This window comes from Oncorhynchus clarkii, chromosome 2, assembly GCF_045791955.1.
Source record: "Oncorhynchus clarkii lewisi isolate Uvic-CL-2024 chromosome 2, UVic_Ocla_1.0, whole genome shotgun sequence".
In the NCBI taxonomy this organism is placed as follows: domain Eukaryota; kingdom Metazoa; phylum Chordata; class Actinopteri; order Salmoniformes; family Salmonidae; genus Oncorhynchus; species Oncorhynchus clarkii.
In genome coordinates, this window is record NC_092148.1 from 83,859,180 (window position 1) to 83,884,811 (window position 25,632).

The following is a 25,632-nucleotide window of genomic DNA, read 5'->3' on the forward strand; positions in this document are numbered from 1 at the left end:
AATTCAGAAAGCTGATTGAGGACCCTCTAGGGAAATTCAGAAAGCTGATTGAGGACCCTCTAGGGAAATTCAGAAAGCTGATTGAGGACCCTCTAGGTAAATTCGGAAAGCTGATTGAGGACCCTCTAGGGAAATTCAGAAAGCTGATTGAGGACCCTCTAGGGAAATTGAGAAAGCTGATTGAGGACCCTCTAGGGAAATTCAGAAAGCTGATTGAGGACCCTCTAGGGAAAATCAGAAAGCTGTTTGAGGACCCTCTAGGGAAATTCAGAAAGCTGATTGAGGACCCTCTAGGGAAATTCAGAAAGCTGATTGAGGACCCTCTAGGGAAATTCAGAAAGCTGATTGAGGACCCTCTAGGGAAATTGAGAAAGCTGATTGAGGACCCTCTAGGGAAATTCAGAAAGCTGATTGAGGACCGTCTAGGGAAATTCAGAAAGCGGGTTGAGGACCCTCTAGGGAAATTCAGAAAGCTGATTGAGGACCCTCTAGGGAAATTCAGAAAGCTGATTGAGGACCCTCTAGGGAAATTCAGAAAGCTGGGAAATTCAGAAAGCTGATTGTGGACCCTCTAGGGAAATTCAGAAAGCGGGTTGAGGATCCTCTAGGGAAATTCAGAAAGCTGATTGAGGACCCTCTAGGGAAATTCAGAAAGCTGATTGAGGACCCTCTAGGGAAATTCAGAAAGCTGATTGAGGACACTCTAGGGTTATTCAGAAAGCTGATTGAGGACCCTCTAGGGAAATTCAGAAAGCTGATTGAGGACCCTCTAGGGAAATTCAGAAAGCTGATTGAGGACCCTCTAGCGAAATTCAGAAAGCGGGTTGAGGACCCTCTAGGGAAATTCAGAAAGCTGATTGAGGACCATCTAGGGAAATTCAGAAAGCTGATTGAGGACCCTCTAGGGAAATTCAGAAAGCGGGGAAATTCAGAAGGCTGATTGTGGACCCTCTAGGGAAATTCAGAAAGCGGGTTGAGGACCCTCTAGGGAAATTCAGAAAGCTGATTGAGGACCCTCTAGGGAAATTCAGAAAGCTGATTGAGGACCCTCTAGGGAAATTCAGAAAGCTGATTGAGGACACTCTAGGGAAATTCAGAAAGCTGATTGAGGACCCTCTAGGGAAATTCAGAAAGCTGATTGAGGACCCTCTAGGGAAAATCAGAAAGCTGATTGAGGACCCTCTAGGGAAATTCAGAAAGCTGATTGAGGACCCTCTAGGGAAATTCAGAAAGCTGATTGAGGACCCTCTAGGGAAATTCAGAAAGCTGATTGAGGACCCTCTAGGGAAATTCAGAAAGTGGGTTGAGGACCCTCTAGGGAAATTCAGAAAGCTGATTGAGGACCGTCTAGGGAAATTCAGAAAGCTGATTGAGGACCCTCTAGGGAAATTCAGAAAGCGGGTTGAGGACCCTCTAGGGAAATTCAGAAAGCTGATTGAGGACCCTCTAGGGAAATTCAGAAAGCTGATTGAGGACCCTCTAGGGAAATTCAGAAAGCTGATTGAGGACCCTCTAGGGAAATTCAGAAAGCTGATTGAGGACCCTCTAGGGAAATTCAGAAAGCTGATTGAGGACCCTCTAGGGAAATTCAGAAAGCTGATTGAGGACCCTCTAGGGAAATTCAGAAAGCTGATTGAGGACCCTCTAGGGAAATTCAGAAAGCTGATTGAGGACCCTCTAGGGACATTCAGAAAGCTGGTTGAGGACACTCTAGGGAAATTCAGAAAGCTGATTGAGGACCCTCTAGGGAAATTCAGAAAGCGGGTTGAGGACCTTATTACTGATGAGCGTGTCTGTTTTTTATGACCGTGTTTTTCTTTCTGCTTAAATTTTGTATTTCTTTTTTGATTTTCTGTCATTTATGTAATTCAGGGCTCATCTGTAAAAGAAACCTTGATCTCTTTGTATTCCCTACTTAACTTTGTCTCTTGCTTGACATGCATGAATGTATAAACATATCAGTAACATGTATCCCTATAGAAAGTCTACATCCCCTTGAACTGTTTTCACATTTTGTTGTTTTACAAAGTGGGATTCAAATACAATTATTGTAATGTTTTGTCATTGATCTACACAAAATATCCCGTAATGTCAAAGTGAATATTACAAATGAATAAAAAGAGTATAACTAAAATATAGTCATTGCATAAGTATTCACCTTCTTTGTTTAGGCAAGCCTAAATGAGTTCAGAAGTCACATTTGGCTTAACAAATCACATAATAAGTTCACTCTGTGTGAAATAATAGGGGTTGACATGATTTTTTAATTGCTACCCCTTCCTTCCTCTGTCCCACATACATACAACATATGTAAGGTCCCTCAGTCAAGTATTGAATTTCAAGCACAGATTAAACTACAAAGACAGGGGAGATTTTCAAAAGCCTTGTAAAGAAGGGCAGTGATTGGTAGATGGGTAACAATAACAAATCATATATTGAATATATATTTAAGCATGACCAAGTTAATAATTATGCTGGGGATGATGTACTAAACCACCCAGACAAAAATGCAAGACAGGAAGGAAGCTGCTTAGGGATGTCACCATGAGGCCATTGGTGATATTAAAACAGCTACAAAGTTCAATGGCTGTGATCGGAGAAAACTGAGGATGGATCAACAACATTGTAGTAACTCAACAATAATTACCTAAATTACAGATTGAAAAGAACAAAAATATATAGACTGAAAATATTGCAAAACATGCTTGTTTAATGCAACATGGCTCTAAAGTAATACTGCAAAGGAATACACTTTTGCCTAAATGCAAAGGGAAGGGAAATTCAGAAAGCGGGTTGAGGACCCTCTAGGGAAGTTCAGAAAGCTGATTGAGGACCCTCTAGGGAAATTCAGAAAGCTGATTGAGGACCCTCTAGGGAAATTCAGAAAGCGGGTTGAGGACCCTCTAGGGAAATTCAGAAAGCTGATTGTGGACCCTCTAGGGAAATTCAGAAAGCTGATTGAGGACCCTCTAGGGAAATTCAGAAAGCTGATTGAGGACCCTCTAGGGAAATTCAGAAAGCTGATTGAGGGCCCTCTAGGAAAATTCAGAAAGCTGATTGAGGACCCTCTAGAGAAATTCAGAAAGCTGATTGAGGACCCTCTAGGGAAATTCAGAAAGCTGATTGAGGACCCTCTAGGGAAATTCAGAAAGCTGATTGAGGACCCTCTAGGGAAATTCAGAAAGCTGATTGAGGACCCTCTAGGTAAATTCGGAAAGCTGATTGAGGACCCTCTAGGGAAATTCAGAAAGCTGATTGAGGACCCTCTAGGGAAATTCAGAAAGCTGATTGAGGACCCTCTAGGGAAATTGAGAAAGCTGATTGAGGACCCTCTAGGGAAATTCAGAAAGCTGATTGAGGACCCTCTAGGGAAAATCAGAAAGCTGATTGAGGACCCTCTAGGGACATTCCGAAAGCTGATTGAGGACCCTCTAGGGAAATTCAGAAAGCTGATTGAGGACCGTCTAGGGAAATTCAGAAAGCGGGTTGAGGACCCTCTAGGGAAATTCAGAAAGCTGATTGAGGACCCTCTAGGGAAATTCAGAAAACTGATTGAGGACCCTCTAGGGAAATTCAGAAAGCTGGGAAATTCAGAAAGCTGATTGTGGACCCTCTAGGGAAATTCAGAAAGCGGGTTGAGGATCCTCTAGGGAAATTCAGAAAGCTGATTGAGGACCCTCTAGGGAAATTCAGAAAGCTGATTGAGGACCCTCTAGGGAAATTCAGAAAGCTGATTGAGGACACTCTAGGGTTATTCAGAAAGCTGATTGAGGACCCTCTAGGGAAATTCAGAAAGCTGATTGAGGACCCTCTAGGGAAATTCAGAAAGCTGATTGAGGACCCTCTAGGGAAATTCAGAAAGCTGGTTGAGGACCCTCTAGGGAAATTCAGAAAGCTGATTGAGGACCCTCTAGGGAAATTCAGAAAGCTGATTGAGGACCCTCTAGGGAAATTCAGAAAGCTGATTGAGGACCCTCTAGGGAAATTCAGAAAGCTGATTGAGGACCCTCTAGGGAAATTCAGAAAGCTGATTGAGGACCGTCTAGGGAAATTCAGAAAGCTGATTGAGGACCCTCTAGGGAAATTCAGAAAGCGGGTTGAGGACCCTCTAGGGAAATTCAGAAAGCTGATTGAGGACCCTCTAGGGAAATTCAGAAAGCTGATTGAGGACCCTCTAGGGAAATTCAGAAAGCTGATTGAGGACCCTCTAGGGAAATTCAGAAAGCTGATTGAGGACCCTCTAGGGAAATTCAGAAAGCTGATTGAGGACCCTCTAGGGAAATTCAGAAAGCTGATTGAGGGCCCTCTAGGAAAATTCAGAAAGCTGATTGAGGACCCTCTAGAGAAATTCAGAAAGCTGATTGAGGACCCTCTAGGGAAATTCAGAAAGCTGATTGAGGACCCTCTAGGGAAATTCAGAAAGCTGATTGAGGACCCTCTAGGGAAATTCAGAAAGCTGATTGAGGACCCTCTAGGTAAATTCGGAAAGCTGATTGAGGACCCTCTAGGGAAATTCAGAAAGCTGATTGAGGACCCTCTAGGGAAATTCAGAAAGCTGATTGAGGACCCTCTAGGGAAATTGAGAAAGCTGATTGAGGACCCTCTAGGGAAAATCAGAAAGCTGATTGAGGACCCTCTAGGGAAATTCAGAAAACTGATTGAGGACCCTCTAGGGAAATTCAGAAAGCTGGGAAATTCAGAAAGCTGATTGTGGACCCTCTAGGGAAATTCAGAAAGCGGGTTGAGGATCCTCTAGGGAAATTCAGAAAGCTGATTGAGGACCCTCTAGGGAAATTCAGAAAGCTGATTGAGGACCCTCTAGGGAAATTCAGAAAGCTGATTGAGGACCGTCTAGGGAAATTCAGAAAGCTGATTGAGGACCCTCTAGGGAAATTCAGAAAGCGGGTTGAGGACCCTCTAGGGAAATTCAGAAAGCTGATTGAGGACCCTCTAGGGAAATTCAGAAAGCTGATTGAGGACCCTCTAGGGAAATTCAGAAAGCTGATTGAGGACCCTCTAGGGAAATTCAGAAAGCTGATTGAGGACCCTCTAGGGAAATTCAGAAAGCTGATTGAGGACCCTCTAGGGAAATTCAGAAAGCTGATTGAGGACCCTCTAGGGAAATTCAGAAAGCTGATTGAGGACCCTCTAGGGAAATTCAGAAAGCTGATTGAGGACCCTCTAGGGACATTCAGAAAGCTGGTTGAGGACACTCTAGGGAAATTCAGAAAGCTGATTGAGGACCCTCTAGGGAAATTCAGAAAGCTGATTGAGGACCCTCTAGGGAAATTCAGAAAGCTGATTGAGGGCCCTCTAGGAAAATTCAGAAAGCTGATTGAGGACCCTCTAGAGAAATTCAGAAAGCTGATTGAGGACCCTCTAGGGAAATTCAGAAAGCTGATTGAGGACCCTCTAGGGAAATTCAGAAAGCTGATTGAGGACCCTCTAGGGAAATTCAGAAAGCTGATTGAGGACCCTCTAGGTAAATTCGGAAAGCTGATTGAGGACCCTCTAGGGAAATTCAGAAAGCTGATTGAGGACCCTCTAGGGAAATTCAGAAAGCTGATTGAGGACCCTCTAGGGAAATTGAGAAAGCTGATTGAGGACCCTCTAGGGAAATTCAGAAAGCTGATTGAGGACCCTCTAGGGAAAATCAGAAAGCTGATTGAGGACCCTCTAGGGAAATTCCGAAAGCTGATTGAGGACCCTCTAGGGAAATTCAGAAAGCTGATTGAGGACTGTCTAGGGAAATTCAGAAAGCGGGTTGAGGACCCTCTAGGGAAATTCAGAAAGCTGATTGAGGACCCTCTAGGGAAATTCAGAAAACTGATTGAGGACCCTCTAGGGAAATTCAGAAAGCTGGGAAATTCAGAAAGCTGATTGTGGACCCTCTAGGGAAATTCAGAAAGCGGGTTGAGGATCCTCTAGGGAAATTCAGAAAGCTGATTGAGGACCCTCTAGGGAAATTCAGAAAGCTGATTGAGGACCCTCTAGGGAAATTCAGAAAGCTGATTGAGGACCGTCTAGGGAAATTCAGAAAGCTGATTGAGGACCCTCTAGGGAAATTCAGAAAGCTGATTGAGGACCCTCTAGGGAAATTCAGAAAGCTGATTGAGGACCCTCTAGGGAAATTCAGAAAGCTGATTGAGGACCCTCTAGGGAAATTCAGAAAGCTGATTGAGGACCCTCTAGGGAAATTCAGAAAGCTGATTGAGGACCCTCTAGGGAAATTCAGAAAGCTGATTGAGGACCCTCTAGGGAAATTCAGAAAGCTGATTGAGGACCCTCTAGGGAAATTCAGAAAGCTGATTGAGGGCCCTCTAGGAAAATTCAGAAAGCTGATTGAGGACCCTCTAGAGAAATTCAGAAAGCTGATTGAGGACCCTCTAGGGAAATTCAGAAAGCTGATTGAGGACCCTCTAGGGAAATTCAGAAAGCTGATTGAGGACCCTCTAGGGAAATTCAGAAAGCTGATTGAGGACCCTCTAGGTAAATTCGGAAAGCTGATTGAGGACCCTCTAGGGAAATTCAGAAAGCTGATTGAGGACCCTCTAGGGAAATTCAGAAAGCTGATTGAGGACCCTCTAGGGAAATTGAGAAAGCTGATTGAGGACCCTCTAGGGAAATTCAGAAAGCTGATTGAGGACCCTCTAGGGAAAATCAGAAAGCTGATTGAGGACCCTCTAGGGAAATTCCGAAAGCTGATTGAGGACCCTCTAGGGAAATTCAGAAAGCTGATTGAGGACCGTCTAGGGAAATTCAGAAAGCGGGTTGAGGACCCTCTAGGGAAATTCAGAAAGCTGATTGAGGACCCTCTAGGGAAATTCAGAAAACTGATTGAGGACCCTCTAGGGAAATTCAGAAAGCTGATTGAGGACCCTCTAGGGAAATTCAGAAAGCTGATTGAGGACCCTCTAGGGAAATTCAGAAAGCTGATTGAGGACCCTCTAGGTAAATTCGGAAAGCTGATTGAGGACCCTCTAGGGAAATTCAGAAAGCTGATTGAGGACCCTCTAGGGAAATTCAGAAAGCTGATTGAGGACCCTCTAGGGAAATTGAGAAAGCTGATTGAGGACCCTCTAGGGAAATTCAGAAAGCTGATTGAGGACCCTCTAGGGAAAATCAGAAAGCTGATTGAGGACCCTCTAGGGAAATTCCGAAAGCTGATTGAGGACCCTCTAGGGAAATTCAGAAAGCTGATTGAGGACCGTCTAGGGAAATTCAGAAAGCGGGTTGAGGACCCTCTAGGGAAATTCAGAAAGCTGATTGAGGACCCTCTAGGGAAATTCAGAAAACTGATTGAGGACCCTCTAGGGAAATTCAGAAAGCTGGGAAATTCAGAAAGCTGATTGTGGACCCTCTAGGGAAATTCAGAAAGCGGGTTGAGGATCCTCTAGGGAAATTCAGAAAGCTGATTGAGGACCCTCTAGGGAAATTCAGAAAGCTGATTGAGGACCCTCTAGGGAAATTCAGAAAGCTGATTGAGGACCGTCTAGGGAAATTCAGAAAGCTGATTGAGGACCCTCTAGGGAAATTCAGAAAGCTGATTGAGGACCCTCTAGGGAAATTCAGAAAGCTGATTGAGGACCCTCTAGGGAAATTCAGAAAGCTGATTGAGGACCCTCTAGGGAAATTCAGAAAGCTGATTGAGGACCCTCTAGGGAAATTCAGAAAGCTGATTGAGGACCCTCTAGGGAAATTCAGAAAGCTGATTGAGGACCCTCTAGGGACATTCAGAAAGCTGGTTGAGGACACTCTAGGGAAATTCAGAAAGCTGATTGAGGACCCTCTAGGGAAATTCAGAAAGCTGATTGAGGACCCTCTAGGGAAATTCAGAAAGCTGATTGAGGGCCCTCTAGGAAAATTCAGAAAGCTGATTGAGGACCCTCTAGAGAAATTCAGAAAGCTGATTGAGGACCCTCTAGGGAAATTCAGAAAGCTGATTGAGGACCCTCTAGGGAAATTCAGAAAGCTGATTGAGGACCCTCTAGGGAAATTCAGAAAGCTGATTGAGGACCCTCTAGGTAAATTCGGAAAGCTGATTGAGGACCCTCTAGGGAAATTCAGAAAGCTGATTGAGGACCCTCTAGGGAAATTCAGAAAGCTGATTGAGGACCCTCTAGGGAAATTGAGAAAGCTGATTGAGGACCCTCTAGGGAAATTCAGAAAGCTGATTGAGGACCCTCTAGGGAAAATCAGAAAGCTGATTGAGGACCCTCTAGGGAAATTCCGAAAGCTGATTGAGGACCCTCTAGGGAAATTCAGAAAGCTGATTGAGGACCGTCTAGGGAAATTCAGAAAGCGGGTTGAGGACCCTCTAGGGAAATTCAGAAAGCTGATTGAGGACCCTCTAGGGAAATTCAGAAAACTGATTGAGGACCCTCTAGGGAAATTCAGAAAGCTGGGAAATTCAGAAAGCTGATTGTGGACCCTCTAGGGAAATTCAGAAAGCGGGTTGAGGATCCTCTAGGGAAATTCAGAAAGCTGATTGAGGACCCTCTAGGGAAATTCAGAAAGCTGATTGAGGACCCTCTAGGGAAATTCAGAAAGCTGATTGAGGACCGTCTAGGGAAATTCAGAAAGCTGATTGAGGACCCTCTAGGGAAATTCAGAAAGCGGGTTGAGGACCCTCTAGGGAAATTCAGAAAGCTGATTGAGGACCCTCTAGGGAAATTCAGAAAGCTGATTGAGGACCCTCTAGGGAAATTCAGAAAGCTGATTGAGGACCCTCTAGGGAAATTCAGAAAGCTGATTGAGGACCCTCTAGGGAAATTCAGAAAGCTGATTGAGGACCCTCTAGGGAAATTCAGAAAGCTGATTGAGGACCCTCTAGGGAAATTCAGAAAGCTGATTGAGGACCCTCTAGGGAAATTCAGAAAGCTGATTGAGGACCCTCTAGGGAAATTCAGAAAGCTGATTGAGGACCCTCTAGGGACATTCAGAAAGCGGGTTGAGGACACTCTAGGGAAATTCAGAAAGCTGATTGAGGACCCTCTAGGGAAATTCAGAAAGCGGGTTGAGGACCTTATTACTGATGAGCGTGTCTGTTTTTTATGACCGTGTTTTTCTTTCTGCTTGAATTTTGTATTTCTTTTTTGATTTTCTGTCATTTATGTAATTCAGGGCTCATCTGTAAAAGAAACCTTGATCTCTTTGTATTCCCTACTTAACTTTGTCTCTTGCTTGACATGCATGAATGTATAAACATATCAGTAACATGTATCCCTATAGAAAGTCTACATCCCCTTGAACTGTTTTCACATTTCGTTGTTTTACAAAGTGGAATTCAAATACATTTATTGTAATGTTTTGTCATTGATCTACACAAAATATCCCGTAATGTCAAAGTGAATATTACAAATGAATAAAAAGGGTATAACTAAAATATAGTCATTGCATAAGTATTCACCTTCTTTGTTTAGGCAAGCCTAAATGAGTTCAGAAGTCACATTTGGCTTAACAAATCACATAATAAGTTCACTCTGTGTGAAATAATAGGGGTTGACATGATTTTTTAATTGCTACCCCTTCCTTCCTCTGTCCCACATACATACAACATATGTAAGGTCCCTCAGTCAAGTATTGAATTTCAAGCACAGATTAAACTACAAAGACAGGGGAGATTTTCAAAAGCCTTGTAAAGAAGGGCAGTGATTGGTAGATTGGTAACAATAACAAATCATATATTGAATATATATTTAAGCATGACCAAGTTAATAATTATGCTGGGGATGATGTACTAAACCACCCAGACAAAAATGCAAGACAGGAAGGAAGCTGCTTAGGGATGTCACCATGAGGCCATTGGTGATATTAAAACAGCTACAAAGTTCAATGGCTGTGATCGGAGAAAACTGAGGATGGATCAACAACATTGTAGTAACTCAACAATAATTACCTAAATTACAGATTGAAAAGAACAAAAATATATAGACTGAAAATATTGCAAAACATGCTTGTTTAATGCAACATGGCTCTAAAGTAATACTGCAAAGGAATACACTTTTGCCTAAATGCAAAGCCTTGCTGTATGGTTGGGGCAAATCCAACACAACACATTACTGAGTAACTTCCTCCTCATTTTCAAGCATGGTGGTGGCTGCATCATAGTATGGTTATGCTTGACATCAGCAAAGACTGTGGAGTTTTTCAGGAAAAACAATCAAAAATGTGACCAACTGGGTCAAATACCAACAAGATAAAATGTGACCAACAAGATCAAATACAATTTCTAGTGGGTTTAAGGTTAGAATTAGAGTTAGGGTTAGAATTAGTGTTAGGGTTAGAATTGGTGTTAGGGTTAGAATTAGGGTTAGAATTATAATTAGTGTTAGGGTTAGAATTAGTGTTAGAATTAGAATTAGTGTTAGGGTTAGAATTAGGGTTAGGGTTAGAATTAGTGTTAGGGTTAGAATTAGTGTTAGAATTAGGGTTAAGGTTAGAATTAGTGATAGAATTAGGGTTAGAATTAGTGTTACGGTTAGAATTAGTGTTAGAATTAGGGTTAGGGTTAGAATTAGTGTTAGAATTAGGGTTAGGGTTAGAATTAGTGTTAGAATTAGGGTAAGAAGGGTTAGGTAAAAATAGGTTTTTAAATGGGACTGAATTGTGTGTGTCCATAAAGTTAGTTGTACAAGACTGCGTGTGTGCTCCTGCTTGTGTTGTGTGCATGTTTGTGTGTGTGTGTGTGTGTGTGTGTGCTCTCCGGCACGTGTTAGCATGTGCCTGTGTATAGTGTATCATCATCTCACATCAATGAATTAAAGGAAGGGGTTTGGTCTGCAAATATATCACACAGCCCAGCCCCCGAAGTGACTCATCAACTGTGTGCAAGGATTCCTCAGTGTTGAGCTCACCAACTCCCATTCTAACACCTCTGGGTAGCAAAGGTTATGTTGTCTTTACAGGTCTGTACGTCTCATATCTGATTGGAGGTTAACTTTACAGTAATGCTGTTGGTCAACAACTCAGATGTTGTAAAGGGGTCTCAGATTCATTGTATCTTTCTCTTTTTTTGTTCCTGAACTGCTGTGGTGAGATACTCTTTCTTTCTTTCTCCCTCTCCCATGAGCTATGGGCCATGGCTTCTTTGTCTCTCTCCCACTCTGGTCATGCTTAGAATAATGCTTTGTAATGCTTGTTAATGCTTTGTAACTTCAGCTTTATGCCTTGTAAATGTAATCATTCAATTTACAAATGAATTAAATACACTTGTATTTAGAATTCCATTCTCAGACATTTCTTGATTGCCTATTACTGTAACTGAACTACAGTCTCTTGCATAATGATAGATCATCTGGTGGAGTCAGATTCTTAATTTAATAGACTTTGTTAACATATTAATTGAATAGTCCCATTACGAGGCACATGTGAGGTGTATATAATATGCATATATATCAAATATTACTCATTACAACATCACAATAGACACATGACAAAAGGTCATAGGCTAAAACAACAAATAGTTTGGAGGGATTATACAACAACTTTTTGCTAGTGATTCAACTTTGGTTCCCTTGACAACATGACGGGACTCTTCATGCTTTCCTAAGGTCCAGAGTTTCTCTGAGTTTTCCAGTGAGTGTGTAGTGTGTGGAGAAGTTTAAGGGGTCCCTGTGAGCCTCAGCGTCCAGCCACCACTGTCTCTGTGCCTACGCACCAGCATGCATCTTACCCAGGACCCGAAAGTTGAGATAGGATTGAGCGATCAGGGGACGGTCAACCCTGCCTTTGGGGTAAGTGCTGCGTCACTCTCTCAAAACAACTGAAGAACTGCCAAATCACAGTGCCTTTAGTATCACAGAATCTCAAATGTATGTGAATGCCTTCAGTTCAGTGTTCATTGGTTCCTTGAAATCTTTGGTTTCTTAAGCTGAATTTCATGATGTTGGGTCTCAATTGAACACAATTTTAGTGGGATGTGGGAACTTTTTCCCAATGCATTCATGCTGGTTTACTTCGGTGCAGGAGAAAAACAAAGGGCTGAGTTATTCATCTTAGAAACTAGAGCTGAATTTAAGCTACTGTGGAATGTAATTTTCCCAGAGCATACTGAACAGACTGGGTAGCTCAATGGAAGGCATTGTTTGATACCACAGCATGTAGCATAGATATGTTGTTATCAAATACAGTCATGCAATCCAAAACCAATATATATATATATAGATATGACAAGAAATGACATTCAAATGGTAATAACACAGTTCTAACCTATAAACTGTTTGTTTGACTCCTAAGGAATCATTTAAATATTCTCTCCATACAATTGGCCTTTTTATTTATTTATATGCGTACGTTTTCTCTCCCACTGCAAAGCCTTAATGGTAATCAATGTCTAGAAAAGTGACTCAGAAATGCAGTTAGCCAGGATGAATTAAGATGACAATAAGGATGATTATAAGGTACACAAAAGGCCATCAGATAGCTATATTGAGTCGTTTCATCTTACCGTCCAAAGCGAATGCATGCAGCCGGCTATACACCGGTATCCTCTGTGAACCGTTTCGTACATAAAACCTTCTCCATTCAGGCTGCAAAGGAGTTCATTTCCTTTACTGAATTTAATGGCGAGAAGAAGGGAAAAACTGGGAAAATATGCATACTTTCTTTATGAAACACCATTTTTCACCACCATGCTAGTAGCTGTCAGCCAATCAGCATTCAGGGCTCGAACCACCTAGTTTATAATCATCCTTATAATTAACCCTAAGGCCGGCAGCTTGTGATATTGAATTGTTTCATCTTAACGTCCAAAGGAAATACATGCAGCCATCCCCTGTGGACCGGTTCATACATAAAAACTTCTCCATTCAGGCTACAAAGGCGTCGATGACAAAACATTTATTTTTACTGCTCTAATTATGTTGGTAACCAGTTTATAATAGCAGTAAGGCTATTGTGGTATATGGCCAATATTCCACGGCTAAGGGCTGTGTCCAGGCACTCCACGTTGCATTGTGCATAAGAACAGCCTCTTAGCCATGGTATATTGGCCATATACCACATCCCTCAGGCCTTATTGCTGAATTATAAGATGATAATAAGACATGATAAAGGGGTTGTACTGTGCGTACAAATCGCTTAATCGCTTAATAATGCAAATCGCTTAATAATGCATTATAGTTATGGAGCTAAAGTATATGTTGCTGAATTACAATTTGTATTTATTTCAGACTGAATGGAGTGCTTAGTGTACACAGCTGGATTGAGACTGTATTTATTTCAGACTGAATGGAGTGCTTAGTGTACACAGCTGGATTGAGACTGTATTTATTTCAGACTGAATTGAGCGCTTAGTGTACACAGCTGGATTGAGACTGTATTTATTTTCACCCCTCCAAACATATTTCTCCTCAACCTAACAACACAACTAAAATAACAGCTGCCTGCACAAAATCTAAATAGCAACAATTGGCTGAGCCAAAGCAAACGTTCATGATAAATGTATGCGTGGACTAAACTGCAGTGTTATACATCTTTCTTCATCTCGTGGTATTTTCCCAGCACATTGAGTTGGGAAAATGCCAAGAACAGGCAAATCCCACCGTTAATAACCCTAAGACCAGGTACCACACATTAACATTGTCAAATCAAATCAGCTAAATCAATCAAATGAATAGCACATTATTATACAATTATCTGAGTAAAAAAAAGAAAGAAATGTATACGTTGAAGAATGTTTTTGAATTCCTACACTGTATCTCCACTGCAGTATTTCCAACAATGACTTTTGCTCTATGCTGTGAATAAATAACATTTGGTCAAATATTTTTTTACCAGGATCAAAATCTCACAGAGTAAAAATGTCTCACAAGTGTAAAAGATAAACATTGAGACCATGACTAGAGTCCATGACTGTCTGGAGATAACGTTTAAATTAAGGTTTGGAATGTTTTTCCGACTTCATGACAACAAGTGGAAAGTGTATCTGAACCAACAGCTTGTGTGTCCGAGATAGATCCCAGCATTTAGAGCGATAAGGTCCGGGGGACAGACTCCAAGTCCCCAAGTCCCCAAGTTTTGAAATAACAAATATGGTGTATTCAGTATCAATTCAGCAACAGCATGATGCATTAAACATGAATGTAACTGTTGCATTCCACATCTGATCTGCACTAAATACTATGCTCAGAAATGGAAGTGATGTTGTCTACTTAAAAAAGAGAAATATCCATAATACACTATATATACAAAAGTATGTGGACACCCCTTCAAATTAGTGGATTCAAATATTTCCGCCACACCCGTTGCTGACAGGTGTATAAAATTGAGCACACAGCCATGCAATCTCCAAAGACAGATATTGGCAGTAGAATGGCCAGAGCTCAGTGACTTTCAACGTGGCACCGTCATAGTAACGTCAGATAAATAACTGTTTATCGGGAGCTTCATGAAATGGTTGTGCATGGCCGAGCAGCTGAACACAAGCCTAAGATCACCATGCGCAATGGCAAGCGTTGGCTGGAGTGGTGTAAAACTCACCACCATTGGACTCTGGAGCAGTGGAAATGCATTCTCTGGAGTAATTAATCACTCTTCACCATCTGGCAGTCCGACAGACAAATCTGGGTTTGGAGGATGCTAGGAAATGCTACCTGCCCCAATGCACAGTGCCATCTGTAAAGTTTGGTGGAGGAGGAATAATGGTCTGGGTCTGTTTTTTATGGTTCGGGCTAGGCCCCTTAGTTCCAGTGAAGGGAAATCTTAACGCTACAGTATACAATGACATTCTAGATGATTCTGTGCTTCCAACTCTGTGGCAACAGTTTGGGTAAGGCCATTTTCCTTTTTCAGCATGACAATGCCCCGGTGCATAAAGTGAGGTCCATACAGAAATTATTTGTTGAGATCAGTTTGGAAGAAATTGATTGGCCTGCACAGAGCACTGACCCCATCAAACACCTGTTGGCTGATTCATTGCCCGACCTCGCTAATGCTCTTGTGGCTGAATGGAATCAAGTCCCCGCAGTAATGTTCCAACATCTAGTGGAAAGCCTTCCCAGAAGAGTGAAGGCTGTTATAGCAGCAAAGGGGGGATCAACTTCATATTAATGCCCATGATTTTGGAATGAGATGTGCGATGAGCAGGTGTCCACATACTTTTGGTCATGTAGTGTAATTTGCCCATATATGGTTGTTGAGGTTGTTGAAAAGCCACAGTTGGTTGTGTTAGTAATGTGGCAAATTAGTAACTGATTGCCAAGACTCTGGACTCTTATACTTCTAAAATGGAATGAGGGAAGTGAAGGAAGTTCTAGTGGGAAGGCACATGGTTATAATTCGAGATTAGAGGGTCATTATGCTCATGTCATGCTGTACAGTAGGCTACACACCCACGTGCAGTGAAAAACTCCCTTCTACCAAGCTATTAGAACATTTCTATCAATGTATATGGCAGGGAAGGGATGGGCACCTCCAATCCTCGTTGGCCTGATTGGAGTCACACTTTTTCCCCAGCCCCATCTAGCAGACCTGACTCCAATAATCATCTAATCAAGATCTTCAGTTTAAAATGCAATTAGTTTAATCAGCTGTATTTGCTAGTGATGGGGAAAAAGTGTGACACCACTCCGGCCCCTGAGGACTGGTGTTGCCCAGCCCTGGTTTTGGGATGGCCACATGGTGGAGGTGGAGGGGAAATCCATTAGGTGGCAGCAAAAGATTAGCAGATCGTAGCCTGAGCATCCCGCTGAAACCAGCTGTTGGATAAGTCTACCTTTTGTGGCTCAAACAAGCAAAGACACATGGATTGGTTCTGAGAAATCCTGTTGAATTCTTTGACTGTGTTCATGTGATGAAGCATCGGAGGTACTGTTCTCAGATTAAAGGCTTTCAGAGTGGTTTTAAGGCTTTTCTTGTGACAGTTGTAAGATTTCTGTACCTGTTGAACACATTGCTATCCATTTCTGCTTGAACCTTTTTCCCCAATACAGCACCTGCTTCCTCTCCACCTCTTGCCAGTGAAAACATATTCATACCACACATTTGATACGTATCATTTACCTCAAAGAGAGATTAGGCATCATGATGAAGGTAGCTATGTTAGCAATAGTTACAAAAGAAGATGTAACAGCTGTTTGTAGATACAGGTGTTTGTAGACACAAATAAGGTGTATGACTGAACATAAGCGTTATCATATGCGTGTCTCTAGAATGCAAGGAATATCTATACCTGCTACTGTATAATTGGTCAAATCAACTTCTTGCCCGATTAAACATTGCTAACATTACTTGAGCTCAGTCAACAAAGACAGCTTTTTAAAGAAGTGAGTTAAAACATTGCGGAAGAACACACAGAGCATAGGGAAGGTGATACATCTTGTGGGATACGTGTTAACATGTATCTGACCTCTTTATCTTTAGGACACTGACTGGTTTGAAGTAGCGTCGGTGGGCTATATGGCCTTGTTTACCGTCAGAATGGATTACTAGCTGCTCACACCGGTGCCATTTTCTACCATATCGCCAATCACATGCTCCCATCAGACTCCGTATAGATTTCCCTTTCACGGTCGCAGGGTACATGGGACAGAAGATGGGCTCCATAGCTCAGGCCATAATAGTGACATGGATATGGATTCCTACGGGTCATTTCAATGATTGAACAAGCACTGTGGCCATTACACAGTAGCACTAGCACATATTAGACATACCCTTTTTCTTTGTGGTAAAATACAAATATTTTGGGATGGTAGGAATACCACTTAGACTTCCTTCACAGGCAGATGTTTCTTGTTTTCTCTTTTAGTCTTTGGCATACTGTTCTTTTAGAATGAATTTGACATCAGAGAAGAATGTTAAAGGGAGGTAACACAATCCTGTGTGGTTGTCGTAGGACTGTTTCTGTTTTTCTCAGAAAACCACTAAAAACTGTATCTTGAGATATATGTTTTACTTTAAAAATGATTCTTAGTCTTTGAAGAGTACTATACTTTTCTCGTTAACTTTTCTTCTCCAGGAAATGGTATATGTAAGATTAGAAACTGGGTGGTTCGAGCTCTGAATGCTGATTGGCTGACAGCCGTGGTACAGTATACCAGGTATACCCCTGGTATGACAAAACATTTATATTTACTGCTCTAATTACATCGGTAACCAGTTTATAATAGCAGTAAGGCACCGAGGGGGTTTGTGATATATGGCCAATATACCACGGCTAAGGGCTGGGTCCAGGCACTCCGCGTTACGTTGTGCGTAAGAACACCCTTAGCCGTGGTATATAGGCCATATACCACACCTCCTCTGGCCTTATTGCTGAAGTATACTGTACTGTATGGCGTCATGGAAGTGAATGGTCAGTGAACTAATTCATCAAGAATTGTAAATGTTTTGATTGTTTTGGGAATTTCTTATGATAATAATAATAATTTACTTTGATGTCTATTTTTCTAGCTTGACGGGTAGCCTCAGAGGGTTATTTGTAGGTCACAAAATGTATGTCAAAGCATGTAAGCTTATGTACAGTATTGTATTGATTCTTGAAGAATATAACTTAGAAATACCAAAATATAAGCGTGTTTTACTCCAATATTTGTAAATATAAACAAACACCATATAGCCTCAAAACGTAGTTAAAACTATAATTTTGATATCATTGATGGTCAGTCCTTACACCCATAGCTGTGTCTATGAATTTGAGAGTGGTATCATTTCTCCAGCCACACCCCTCAGCTTTTTACCGAAATAGTGGTGGGAGACAGTTGGTCAATGTTTCAACTGTAGATTGTCAATTTTAGGCTCTGAACTATATGGAACAACGAACAAAACTGCAAATTTCAACTTCCCCTCTAAAGACAGTTTTCCTCCACAGGGCCCAGACAGTGGTCAGTCAGAGAGGATTGACATGGATGGGGCTCACACGGAGGGTCTGGAAGAAGGTCAGGAGGACCAGAACAAAGGCCTGGACCTGGTCTACTCCATCAATGATAGACCACCATGGTATCTCTGCATCCTGCTGGGCTTCCAGGTAAGGGAACAACACAGTGCAGGTTGTACCCTGTGTTAACCACCAGGGTTGGGCTGAATTTCATTTTAATTTAGTTAATTCAGGAAGTGAACTGAAATCCCCCTCCCAATTGAAAATTAAGAAGCTTAGAGGAAAATTGGAATTTGAATGTCAATTTATTTCCTGAATTGACTGAATTTAAATGTGATGGACCCAAAACCAGACATCTACTTTATTGAGGAAACATGGACTTACTACGACTGTAATATGTGATTGTCTCACCTAGCTACCTTGAGATGAATACACTGTAAGTTGCTCTGGATAAGATTGTCTGCTAAATGACTAAAATGTAAATGTACATCCTTTACCTACTCCCTCTTCCCCTGTATATACAGTGGGGCAAAAAAAGTATTTAGTCAGCCACCACTTAAAAAGATGAGAGAAGCCTGTAATTTTCATCATAGGTACACTTCAACTATGACAGACAAAATGAGAAAAAATTCCAGAAAATCACATTGTAGGATTTTTAATGAATTTATTTGCAAATTATGGTGGAAAATAAGTATTTGGTCAATAACAAAAGTTTATCTCAATACTTTGTTATATACCCTTTGTTGGCAATGACAGAGGTCAAACGCTTTCTGTTCACAAGGTTTTCACACACTGTTGCTGGTATTTTGGCCCATTCCTCAAAGCAGATCTCGTCTAGAGTAGTGATGTTGTGGGGCTGTTGCTGGGCAACACGGACTTTCAACTCCCTCCAAAGATTTTCTATGGGGTTGAGATCTGGAGACTGGCTAGGCCACTCCAGGACCTTGAAATGCTTACGAAGCCACTCCTTCATTGCCCGGGCGGTGTGTTTGGGATCATTTCATGCTGAAAGACCCAGCCACGTTTCATCTTCAATGCCCTTGCTGATGGAAGGAGGTTTTCACTCAAAATCTCACGATACATGGCCCCATTCATTCTTTCCTTTACATGGATCAGTCGTCCTGTTCCCTTTGCAGAAAAACAGCCCCAAAGAATGATGTGTCTACCCCCATGCTTCACAGTAGGTATGGTGTTCTTTGGATGCAACTCAGCATTCTTTGTCCTCCAAACACGACAAGTTGTTTTTACCAAAAAGTAATATTTTGGTTTCATCTGACCATATGACATTCTCCCAATCTTCTTCTGGATCATCCAAATGCTCTCTAGCAAACTTCAGACAGGCCTGGACATGTACTGGCTTAAGCAGGGGGACACGTCTGGCACTGCAGGATTTGAGTCCCTGGCGGCGTAGTGAGTTACTGATGGTAGGCTTTGTTACTTTGGTCCCAGCTCTCTGCAGGTCATTCACTAGGTCCCCCCATGTGGTTCTGGGATTTTTGCTCACCGTTCTTGTGATCATTTTGACCCCACGGGGTGAGATCTTGCGTAGTGCCCCAGATCGAGGGAGATTATCAGTGGTCTTGTATGTCTTCCATTTCCTAATAATTCCTCCCACAGTTGATTTCTTCAAACCAAGCTGCTTACCTATTGCAGATTCAGTCTTCCCAGCCTGGTGCAGGTCTACAATTTTTTTCCTGGTGTCCTTTGACAGCTCTTTGGTCTTGGCCATAGTGGAGTTTGGAGTGTGACTGTTTGAGGTTGTGGACAGGTGTCTTTTATACTGATAACAAGTTCAAACAGGTGCCATTAATACATGTAACAAGTGGAGGACAAAGGAGCCTCTTAAATAAGAAGTTACAGGTCTGTGAGAGCCAGAATTCTTGCTTGTTTGTAGGTGACCAAATACTTATTTTCCACCATAATTTGCAAATAAATTCATTACAAATCCTACAATGTGATTTTCTGTTTTTTTTTCCCCTCATTTTGTCTGTCATAGTTGAAGTGCACCTATGATGAAAATTACAGGCCTCTCTCATCTTTTTAAGTGGGAGAACTTGCACAATTGGTGGCTGACTAAATACTTTTTTGCCCCACTGTATATATTTTAGTCTACAGTTAAGTCTCCCTCTTATAACCATTTCCCATATAGCATTTCTTGGAAATAGTTCTGCATGCTGGTTCCTAGCAGTCATATACTGTAAGTCCCCATCTCATGCCACTCCTGCTCTGCCTTTCCTTACTCACTTCGAAGTCACCCCATATTTGATGTCACCATTCCTCAAAGGTAAAAAACATAATGGACAGGAAACAGCCCATATCTTAATTAATAAGTACCACCATTGTGCCGGAGTGATTTAAGACTTTTATACATTTTAAACATTGTTTGCTTGAGCTACAGACTTCTGAGTTGTACCATTGGATTAGTCTTTTTCTTCTATTTCTTCTGCATCTGATGTTTGTGAGACAAGGGTGGACCCCGAAGAAGCCAGGGGCCGGTTATTTTTTACAAAAACGTCTGTAGTCAGAATGGTTTGAGCTGCAAAAAAAAAAGTTATACTTTCGACTCATCTGTCCATAGAACATTCTTCCAAGAGTCTTGATGATCATCCAGGTGCTTCCCCGCGTTTTTTTGCAATTTTGAGTCAAATTTTTGGATGATATGGGTCCCATTATGTCTGGCGAAAACTAAACACTGCATTCCAAAGTAAAAACCTCATACCAACGGTCAAGCATGGTGGTGGTAGTGTGATGGTTTGGGGATGTTTTGCTGCCTCAGGACCTGGATGACTTGCCTTAATAGAAGAACCATGAATTCTGCTCTGTATCAGAGAATTCTACAGGAGAATGTCAGGCCATCCGTTTGTGAGCTGAAGCACAGCTGGGTCATGCAGCAAAACAATGATTAAAAACACACAATCAAGTCTACATGAAAATGGTTAAAAAGCAACACATTTGAAGTTTTGGAATGGCCTAGTCATAGTTCAGACCTAATCCCAATTGAGATGTTGTGGCAGGACTTAAAACAAGCAGTTCATATTTGACAACCCACAAATGTTGCTGAGTTAAAGCAGTTCTACATGCAAGAGTGGGCCAAAATTCCTCCACAGCGATGTGAGAGACTGATCAACAGGAAGCATTTGGTTGCTGTCATTGCAGCTAAAGGTGGCACAACCGGTTATTGAGCATATGTGGGAAATTACTTTTTCACCCAGGGGAATTGAGTGTTCCATAACTTTGTTAATTACATTTAAAAATATATATATTTCTTGTTGTTGTTATTTGTAAACTCAGGTTCCTTTGATCAAATATTAGGTTTTGGTTGAAGATCTGACAACATTTAGTATCATAAAAATATGCAAAAACAGAGAAAATTAGAATGGGGCAAATACTTTTTCACAGCAAGAGGTTCTTCTACACAGAAGATCATAGGAAATCCCAGGACATTGTGTCTATGATACTCTAATAAGCTCACATAGTTGCTGTCAAAAACTCCAAACTTCACACAGTTGTCACTGGATATGAATTTCCCACAGAGCAAACCATTTTTGTACTTCCAGCCGGGAGGGGAAACGTTTTATTGGGTGGGGCCACTATTTCCTTCAATTCTACACATTTTGCCATAGGGGGTGGAGGCAAATGTTTACGGTTTTTAATATGACAACTGATGATCAATGGGCCCACCGCAGTCGGTAATTCGGTTATGATTACTACAATTTCAGATAGCTGGCCTCTATCTAAAATAATTTAGCTGACATGGGCCTATTGAGTGACTGCTGATGCACGAACACATTTAGAAATTGCACCTTGTGCATTCTATTATTTTAACTCTGAACAATAAGTTTAGACCGACTGAGTCGTCCCCCCCCCCCCCCCCCCCCCACAAAAAAACATTGGTTGGCAGGCCTACAAAAGAGGTGCCGCCAGTCGCCCATCCCAGTCTGACAGCATTCATATAAAATCATTGTCTTATCAGGTTTTTGCTTTTGACGACACTATTAGTTAAATTGACATTTGTCAATACCACTCATTAATGCAACTGTTTGTATCAAATTGTTCTGTGTTCACCTGTAGCCCTGGTTGTCCTGAAAATAAAATGGTGAAATACTTAATTGTGAGGCTAAATATAAATATTACTCGATAAATGAAAAGCAGATTTTTGCTTGGGTCTCGGGACTGATAGGGTTACATTTCCCATAATGAGGAGGTTGGACAGACCCTTCAACATGAAGTTCTGGTGTATAGCATTGACCAGCACTTTCTGGAAGACCTGAGCAGACATCAAGGATGCATAAGCTCAAAGGCTCAGCATAAGGTCAGGATATATAGTATATAGTGCCCTCGGAAAGTAATCAGACCCCTTGACTTTATCACATTTTGTTACCTTACATTAAATCCTCAGCAATCTACACACAATATCCCATAATGACAAAGTGAGAACAGGATTTTAGATTTTTTTTCTAATTTATTAAAAATAAAAAACAGATACCTTATTTACATAAGTATTCAGACCCTTTGCTATGAGACTCAAAATTGAGCTCAGGTGAATCCTGTTTCCATTGAACATCCTTGAGATGTTTCTACAACTTAATTGGAGTCCACCTGTGGTAAATTCAACTGATTGGACATGATTTAGAAAGGCACACACCTGTCTAGGTAGCCTAGTGTAGTGGTTAGAGCGTTGGGCCAGTAACCAAAAGATTGAATCCCCAAGCTGACAAGGTATATAAGGTCCCACAGTTGACAAGGCATATCAGAGCAAAAACCAAGTCATGAGGTTGAAGGAATTGTCCTTAGAGCTCCGAGACAGGATTGTGTTGAAGCACAGATCTGGGGAAGGGTACCAAAACATTTATGCAGCATTGAAAGTCCTTAAGAAGGCAGTGGCCTCCATCATTCTTAAATGAAAGAAGTTTGGAAACACCAAGACTCCTCCTAGAGCTGGCCGCCCAGCCAAACTGAGCAATCGGGGGAGAAGGGCCTTCGTCAGGGAGGTGACCAAGAACCCGATGGTCACTCTGACAGAGCTCTAGAGTTTCTCTGTGGAGATGGGAGAAGGAAGGACAACCATCTCTGCAATACTCCCCCAATCAGGCCTTTATGGTAGAGTAGCCAGACTGATGCCATCGGCAGGGACTGGGAGACTAGTCAGGATCAAGGCAAAGATGAACGGAGCAAAGTACAGAAAAATCCTTGATGAAAACCTGCTCCAGAGCACTCAGGACCTCTCAGACTGGGGCAAAGGTTCACCTTACAACAGGACAACAGCCCTAAGCACAAGGCCAAGACAACGCAGGAGTGGCTTCGGGACAAGTCTCTGAATGTCCTTGAGTGGCCCAGCCAGAGCCCGGACTTGAACACGTTCAAACATCTCTGGAGAGACCTGAAAATATCTGTGCAGCAACGCTCCCCATCCATCCTGATAGAGCTTGAGAGGATCTGCAGAGAAGAATGGGAGAAGCTCCTCAAATGCAGGTGTGCCAAGCTTGTAGCGTCATACCCAAGAAGACTCAATGCTGTAATCTCTGCCAAAAGTGCTTCAACAAAGTACTGAGTTAAGGGTCTCAATACTTATTTAAATGTGATATTTAAAAAAAAAAATTAAAAAATGTTTTTGCTTTGTCAATATGGGGTATTGTGTGTAGATTGATGAGTAATTAAAAAAAATAAAAAAAATATAGGATAAAGCTGTAATATAATATGTGTGTAATATAAACATGTGGAAAAAGTCAAGGGGTCTGAATACTTTCTGAAGGCACCTGTGAACAAGGCCTTCAGAGATTAGTCAAAAGATAGACACAAACATAAAGGAGGAAGTGGATCTCGCAAACCATGAGGGTCCTAGGATGTCTAAAATGGCACCCTATTCCCTATGTAGTGCACTACATTTGACCAGGACCCATAGGGCCTGAAATGGCACCCTATTTCCTATGTAGTGTACACATTTTAACCAGGACCCATAAAGCCCAATTGGCACCCTATTCCTTTTTTAGTACACTACTTGTGACGAGTCCCTATAGGGCAAAAGCTGTGCACTATGTAGGGAATAGAGTTTCATTTCCCACGTATACACGTATATTTTCTCATTTTGGGCAGCAGGGTGGCCTAGTGGTTAGAGTGTTGGACTAGTAACCAAAAGGTTGCAAATTCAAATCCCTGAGCTGACAAGGTAGAAATCTGTCATTCTACCCCTGAACAGGCAGTTAACCCACTGTTCCTAGGCTGTCATTGAAAATAATAATTTGTTCTTTACTGACTTGCCTAGTAAAATTAAAAAATAAATTTTGACACCAAACTCAAACCTGGTTGTGTGGCCAAAGAGCTCTAATTTCATGTCATCTGACCAAAGCACCGGTTCCAATCTAAGTGCCAATGTCGTTTAGTGAAGTCCAGGTGTTTACATTTGTTGGACAGCATGAAAATAGAGCTCCTTGGCTACGCACACCAGCGGTGGGTTTGGCAACGAAATGAGAATGCATGAGCAAAAAATTACCCCGTAGCTACTGTAAAATATGGTGGTGGATATTTGATGTTATAGGGCTATTTTGCTTCCACTAAGTCCTCAGGCCCTTATTAAGGTCAACCGCATCATGAACTTTATCCAGTACCAGGACATTTTAACCAAAAACCTGGTTGACTCAGCCAGGAGGTTGAAACTTGACAGTACGTGAACAGTATTATCCAGCAAGACAATAACACCAAACACACATCAAAATCCACAAAGAAATGATTAATTGACAACAAAATTATAATTTTTCAATGTCCATCTCAGTTTTCGGGCTTAAAACCCATTGAATTGAAGAGGACAGTCCATAAGCGCAGACAAACGATATCAAGGATCTGGAAGGATTCTGTTTGGAGGAATGATCTAAGATCCCTTCCAATGTGTTCTCCAACTCATAAAACATTTTAGAAAAAGTATCAGTGTTGTTATCCTTGCAAGGTTAGACATTGATGGGTATTGAAAACAGGGGTGACAATAATTTTGAACCCTACCTTTTTGATAAAAGAAATATGACTGAGCAATTATATTAGTATAAAATAATATGTATTTTTAGCATACAATATAGCTCAGTATTTGAATGACTTATTTTATACATCATTTTTGTTCATCTTTATCAAGGGTGTCAATAAGTTTGGACGCCACTGTATGTATGTAGTAACTTATATTATTAATGGTAGCGGTAGTTATATTAATTGTAGGCCTATTAGTAATTTAACAACTTATTTTGTGCTTAAATTTTTGTTGTTGTTGTTAATGTAGCTTCATTGCCAAAATCCTGACCTTTCCCTTTAAACCAAATGTCATTATCGACTAATAGGGTATTTTCCCACTGCACTGTGTCAACACTGGACTATCCAGTTCCAGGCATAAGCGACATAATCGGTCACTTAGGGCCCCAGTTGGGGTCTCTTGGCAGTAATAATACACCAGGTGCAAATTCAAAATTTGGTTGTGCATCAGCAGTTTTGCCAATTTTTAGATTGGTAGTTAGTCTAGCCAGCTATCTAAACTTGTATTAACCATGGCCGAATACCGACTGGGCACGCAGGGCCCTAACCTCCAGGGGGCCCCCATTGATTTTGTTAGTCATTCTCACTCATATTATATTAACATGGCATAAGTCATTACAAAAGGTGCAGAATTGCAGGAAATTACCTGCAAAACAGCACATTTTTGCTCTCTACCCCATGGCAAAATGAGTAGAATTGCAGGAAATTAACTGTAAAACATACAAAAAATTCTCTACACCGTCAAGAGGGAGGCCACTAAAATGTTTTGCCATGCTTGTGTTATGCTAGTATAACACAAGCATTGG

The 25,632-nt window shown here is 41.5% G+C and overlaps 1 protein-coding gene across 1 annotated transcript in view; it reads left to right on the forward strand.

Moving 5' to 3' along the window:
• The first annotated feature begins 11,624 nt into the window (after positions 1-11,624).
• LOC139382888 (solute carrier family 23 member 1) overlaps positions 11,625-25,632 on the forward strand; it is a 73,365-nt gene continuing 59,357 nt past the window's right edge. The window contains exons 1-2 of the mRNA XM_071127143.1: positions 11,625-11,735; positions 17,810-17,965. Coding sequence (XP_070983244.1) covers positions 11,664-11,735; positions 17,810-17,965 — 228 coding nt within the window. The 5' untranslated portion in view covers positions 11,625-11,663. The remainder of the gene's footprint in view (positions 11,736-17,809; positions 17,966-25,632) is intronic.